This window comes from Tribolium castaneum, chromosome 4 (genome assembly GCF_031307605.1).
Source record: "Tribolium castaneum strain GA2 chromosome 4, icTriCast1.1, whole genome shotgun sequence".
Classification (NCBI taxonomy): Eukaryota; Metazoa; Arthropoda; class Insecta; order Coleoptera; family Tenebrionidae; genus Tribolium; species Tribolium castaneum.
This window is the reverse complement of record NC_087397.1, coordinates 2,756,515-2,763,049: the sequence shown is the minus strand read 5'-3', so window position 1 is coordinate 2,763,049 and position 6,535 is coordinate 2,756,515. Positions and strand designations below refer to the sequence as shown.

Sequence of the window (6,535 nt, the reverse complement as noted above, 5' to 3'; positions counted from 1 at the left end):
TCATAGGCACTAGCCTAGCGTCCAGAATAAATTTGTTAAAAATAGAAACTCGAAAGTCGACGAAACTAAACTTGTCTCTCTTGAGTTGAGTGAGGCGTTGGTAAACAATGATTTTATCGTGATTACAAACAATTGTTAAAATGGCGACTTTTTCGATCTTGTTCTTAATCCTGCTCGAAGCTTGTGCCAGTCCTGAGAATCCTAAAGCGCTAAAAGTTGGTAAGTTACGCGAGTTCATTCAAGATTTGAATTAACGTGATTTGTTCAAGCCTTTTTTCTGAATGAGAATGCTGCTCTCGACGAGCTTGCAATTACGAGTGCGACAAACTACATTAATAATTACGCCGCCACTCAATACGCCCTTAACTTCGTCCTCGCCCCTAGAATATACCGAATCAAAAAGAGCGAAATATACAACGTCGGAAACCTCGGTAAGGAGTCGCGAAATGTGGACATTTCCTCATTGTTTAACCCTCTCTTCCCCATTATTTTTTGATGAACTATTTTATTACGAAAACTTCTCCCGAGCGTCTCGGAAGTGTCTACAAGTCTGGAGGAATTCTTTACGAGGTCAAACTTTCAGCTTGCGACGCTCTGCGGGAGGGCATTGCGGCCATTTTCGGTCCAGAAAATGGCGAAGCGAACGAAATCATTCAATCAATGGCTTTAAGTCTGGAAATTCCGCAATTTCAAACGTTCTGGAATCCGAATTTTGCCACTTATGCCGGCTTGGGAACGGCCAACAAGAAGGAAATATTCAACTTTAACTTATACCCAAGCCCGAGCGTTCTCTCGAAAGCTTTCGCCACTCTAGTGAGGGAGAACGACTGGAGGAGTTACACCATCATTTACGAAAATGATGATGGACTTGTTAGACTCCAGGAAGTCCTCAAGGCGCTAAGTCCCAATAATCCGCTGGTTACGTACCGGAAGCTGGGCCCCGAGCCCGACCACAGGTACAAAGGAGTGTTTCAAACTAGAATTTCGTTTTAATTTGTTTTTGGCTAAAGGAGGGACATTAAGCTTTTTGTGGCACTAGTCTCGCTTAGTTCATAAAGCTCGACTCCTAGACCGTTGACTTCTAATTACTCTCCTGAAATGAGTTATTGTTTAACAAGCCACGAAGTTTTGTGGTGCAGAAAATCGATTTTCCCAAGTAATTTTTGAGGTATTGGAGACATTTTATTATGAGAAAAGTTGCGTTATAACTCGAGTAACGTGATTATGAACTTTTGCGAAAATACAGATCTCATTAATAAGTTGATGGAACGATAATACTTTGAAGCTTCCATACAAAGTGTGTTAAATTTCCAGGCCGGTCTTCAAGGAAATTGTGGCTTCCGGAGCCCTCCACATTATCTTAGATTGTGAAGCCGACCACACTATTGATATTCTCTCGCAGGCAAAGGAGGTGAAGCTCTTCGAGGAGTATCACACTTACTTACTAACTTCATTGGTAATTTCCTACTGTAGGAGTGCAACAGTCGTGTTACTTCGTGTTTTCAGGACGCCTACACTATAGATTTTCGCCAGTTGGGCGAAATAAAAACAAATGTTTCAATTGTGCGAATGTTGGACCAAAAAGTGGTCGATACGGTAATTGGCAACTGGGAACTCGTTGATTCAGAGCGAAAGCTCAAAATTCCCAACAAGTTGATAAAGGTAGTGACATTTATTCACCGGAAACAAATCACATTTGCGGCTTGTGACATTTCAATGCACACAAAAGTATATTTAGCATGGGTTCACAATTTGCCGCTTCCCTTGTCCTGATTACGATTTATTTGCATCTCAAAACCATCCCGTGAGATGCGAGTGATTGATAAAGGCCGGCTCCGGGACTACCGGAGTCTAATCGACCGGAATTAACTCAGATCCTTGATTTATAATTTAACAATAAAGAATTAATTTACAAATATTTGGCCGACGCTCTGGCTCGCAAAATCCCCATGATTCTATTTATAATTCCATGGAGGAATTTTCAGTGAAACTGTTTATTTAAAATTGGATTCAGAAAAAATCGCGCACAACCCACTCTACAAGTTTCTTGTGCGGGTTGCAGGTCAAGACCGCGTTCCTCTTCGACGCTTTAAATTTATTCATAACTGCTTATTCAAACTTGGACCAGGAGCAAGAAATGGATGTCAGGCCGCAGAGTTGCGATACAAATGAAATTTCATCGCACGGATATCGACTGTCGGCTTTTATTCCACTGGTAAATCACCGAAACGAGCTTAAATTGAAACGTTTAAATTTTCATTCAAGCTTAATATGACGAAAGGAATGCTGGGGGAACCGATATCGGGCTCTTTAAATTTTAATTCCTTAGGACAGCGCGTTTCACTCAAATTAGAAGTCCTGGAATTGCGAAAGGATGAGTTCCGAGTCACGGGAATTTGGGACTCCGGTACGCCCCATTCTATCTACTCGACCATCACTTCGGCGGACCGCGAGAAGGAGTTGGAGCAGCAGCTCAAAGGGCGGACTTTCCGGGTGGTTTCAAGGTTCATAATTATTACGACTATGTGTGTTGCTTTACCCGGACTTTTTCCAGGATTTACCCGCCGTATTTGTCGCGCAAACCCGGAATCGACAGCAGCGTAATGAGCGGAAATAACGCTTTTGAAGGATACGCCATGGACTTGATGAAGGGCATTTGTGAGTTATACGAGTGCAACTACGTCTTTGAGCTTGTTCCGGACAATAATTACGGAAAATATGATCCCAAAACCAAAGAATGGAACGGCTTAATTAGGCACTTATTGGACAGAGTGAGTCTAAAGCGGGCTTGATTTCCCCAGCGCCTAGAAAAATTAGAGTTTTAATCGCGGCACAAAAGTTTCCAAATCGAATCAGCTCCACAACTTAATTGCTGGCGAAATTAGAGGAAAACGCAAAATAAACAAAAAGCAGTTTTTAATATTTTATTCATCGACGTTTTACGTTACAGTAAATTTATTGGTTCAGTCAAATTAGATAAATCGGTGGAAAAAATTCCTAGAGAAATGCGGGTGGTGGGCGACCTCGAGGAGGGGGAGAGGGTTAAAGGTGCCATTTTTTGTTTTTTTGATCATATTTCGGAAACGATCCTTCTTATCAATTTTTATCATCTTACGAAAATTAAAGCTGATAAAATGTCCAACAAAATGGTTTATACATTTTTTTCGTAGGACTAACCGTAAGCGAGTTACTAGCTTCTGGAATCTACATTAGACTGCATTTATTAGACATTAGTTTATCATAAGTATTTGTATGGAAATATTGTGAGTAGAGCAACTATGCTAATGGAGAGAAATAAGTGAGGAAAATACTTTTTGCCCTCGCACTCTCCAGTTGAAGACCACAATTCAGCATCTGAGGATGACCCAAAAGATTTGAGAAAATGAATTGTTGGACTCATTGCTTTCAGTTTATTCAGAACATTTATAATAAATAATCTATTAATTAATACTGCACTGAACACGACTGTTATTTACTTATCAATATTTGAGATGAAGACAAATATGCAGCATCTAGAGACGATTCTGACTTCAGTGACCCTCATGTCATTTCCTTTCTCCTCTAATGAAGCATTGGACCTAATAAATTCAATATATTTATTTAAGTCTAAAAAAGCTTTATTAAAAACATTCCAACTTCCAAGGAATTTTTCCTACCGATACCCTTATAGCTACACTAGTTAAAAGATTGTCGTGTTACAGAAAGCCGATTTGGCGATTTGTGATTTGACCACAACATACGAGCGGAGGAAGGCGGTGGATTTCAGCAACCCCTTTATGACGCTGGGTACGTTGTTGTCTAACTAATAGCGAAAATCATGCTGTGTGATTTTTTTGGTTGCTAAGCCCTTTTCAGGGATCAGCATCCTGTACACAAAAATCGTTAAGGAGCCCCCCGACCTGCTCGCCTTCACGAATCCTTTATCTCTGCACGTTTGGCTTTATATGGTAACTGCGTATATGGTTATATCTATGATTATTTTCCTCGTCGCGAGGTAAGTCTCTCTCATAAAATTTTGTCAGGATAAATCCCTGTCTATAAAAGAGGCACCTCTCCGACGTTTCGTTTCAATCTCCGCGCCGTAAAATGTGAATTAAATCAATTTTTGCGGAATTTATTGCAGACTGAATCCTAATGAATGGGAGAACCCTCATCCGTGCAACCCGAATCCGGAGGAGCTGGAGAATATCTGGAACATAAAGAATTGCTTCTGGCTGACGCTGGGCTCCATCATGCAGCAAGGCTGTGACATATTGCCGAAGTGAGTTGTGTATGCGTGATATGTAAGAGAAAAAATCCCATTCGAAACCGCCATCAATATTAATAAGAGGTGAAATGAGGCTTTGAGATGCGTCGGTTTCGGTGAGACTTCAAAGCAATATTCTGAGAAGCGCGTGCCAACTAGGGTTGGCATGTAGGTACCGAGCTTGTAGCCGGTCATAGTTTATGATATTCTGACCACTTCCTTGTACAGAAGAGACTCCTGTTCAAAGACACCGCACGTCCTCATCAAGGCGTCTTAATATCCATATCTACTTACAGAGATGTCTACATTCCCGTCATTACAGCCACTCGCCGATAATTCACCAACAATATGTGCACACGTTTTTTCAAACAACTCTCGCATTCCTGCGTGTTCATTTTAGGGGCATCTCCACCCGGATGGTGGCGGGAATGTGGTGGTTTTTCACCCTGATCATGATCTCCTGCTACACGGCCAACTTGGCCGCCTTTCTCACCCAGTCCCGGATGGGGCCCACCATCCAAAGCGCCGAAGACCTGGCCGCCCAAACGAAAATCAAATACGGCTGCCTCAAAGACGGGGCCACGGCCTCGTTCTTCAGGGATACCAACGTCACGACCTACCACAAAATGTGGGTGGCGATGGAGACCGCCGACCCCAGCGTTTTTGAGACTTCGAACGACGATGGAGTCAAACGAGTAATCAGCAAAAAGGGGAAGTATGCCTTTCTGATGGAGAGCTCCTCCATCGAGTACGAAGTGGAGAAACACTGCGAGCTGGTGCAAGTGGGCAATCGGCTGGACACCAAAGGATACGGCATTGCCATGCCCACAAGTAAGGCGTGAAAACCACCATTTTAATTGTCCAAAAAATAAAAACTCTGATGGTTTATTTTAAATTAGACGAGCGTCTGTGGTTTATTATTGCAACAAGTGGGTCTGAAATCCGATTAATTACTTGTAAACCGCCTTATTGGTGAATTATCTGGCGGAGATCGCGAAGTTCGGTTGTGTGTTCGTGAAAGTTTGGCCAAGTCTGTTCAAAATAAATAAAAATAGTCGAATTCCTTGCGGTACAAAGGCTCCCCCAGCCCACACATGTGTCAGATGACTATTAAGGAGATTGATAAAGTAGGGGCATATTTTTGTTTATAACATGACGGCCAGGCATATACGCGTATAAAGATCAGCTCGTATAATACTCCGGCATGAAAAGCATTCGTCGGTGGTTCTTTGCATACGAAACAATTGGACCCCCGCTGGTCTTTTACGATAGTTGAGGTAACTCTTCAATAGTTCCGACGGTTTATGGTTTCTTTGTTAAACAGCCATACTTAATGTCTTAAACTCAATTACCCAATAAATTTACCTCGCCTCATATTAAAAAAAATAAATTCGCGTTTTGTTATTGACGAAATCGTCCGTAGATGCTCCCTACCGAACGTCAATAAATCAAGCGATATTAAAGATGCAGGAGATGGGCCGGCTGCAGCGACTCAAAGAAAAATGGTGGAAGGAGAAAAACAAAGCTAATACTTGCAAGGTAAACAAAAAATTTACTTCAAAGTTTCGCTAAATTGTACAGACGGGAGCAATTTTATAAACAACACGCTCGTAGTCGCATTATTTAACAAAACAAACGAGACAGAATTTTAATCAGATATTAATTTAGAAAGACGAGGACTCAAAGACTGATTCGGCCAACGAACTGAGTTTGGCTCACGTCGGAGGGGTTTTTGTCGTTCTCGTCGTTGGGATGAGTATCGCCATGGTTATAGCTGTTTGCGAATTTTTATGGCACGTTAGGAAAATTGCAGTTACACAACACGTACGCCGGCTTTGCTTAATTTAACAAGCGCTGATAAATTTATTCCAGGTGGCCCTCAAGGAAGTCTTCCTGAAAGAACTCAGATTTGCAATGGATATTTGGTGCCGCCAGAAACCGGCTAATCCCGCCGCCAATCTGAACCTAAGCAGGGAGACTCTAAGGCAAGGTGATTGAGATAAACGAGAACACTCTGTAAAGCTCTTGAATAAAAATCGATGTCTGAAAATTGTGTTTCATTTAGTCATTTGGTGCCCCACACTCAAATACCTTTCAACGTTTTCTTTGTACACCATTAAATTTTTATTATGATTACCCCAAACCGCAATAACCCTTCAAGCCAATTTTGTTATTTATTGCAGACAGGCTGTAGTTTTTCGGTATCGTAAATGTTTTCGGGTCACCCTTGTCAAAACATCTTATTATGAAGGTTGCTTATCTTAAGCACCATTATCTGTTGTAAAACTT

The 6,535-nt window shown here is 41.6% G+C and overlaps 1 protein-coding gene across 1 annotated transcript; it reads left to right on the top strand.

Annotated features, from left to right (window-relative positions):
- Nucleotides 1–33: 33 nt before the first annotated feature.
- Nucleotides 34–6,296, top strand: LOC663805 (glutamate receptor ionotropic, kainate 2). Its single transcript, XM_969840.4, has 15 exons — nt 34–219; nt 270–431; nt 584–956; nt 1,315–1,456; nt 1,507–1,662; nt 2,063–2,215; nt 2,266–2,504; nt 2,555–2,771; nt 3,702–3,786; nt 3,856–3,994; nt 4,124–4,261; nt 4,647–5,077; nt 5,670–5,785; nt 5,915–6,070; nt 6,119–6,296. Exons 1-15 carry the CDS (start codon nt 141–143, stop codon nt 6,242–6,244), a joined length of 2,712 nt encoding a protein of 903 aa, XP_974933.1. The 5' UTR covers nt 34–140; the 3' UTR covers nt 6,245–6,296.
- The last annotated feature ends 239 nt before the right edge of the window (nt 6,297–6,535 follow it).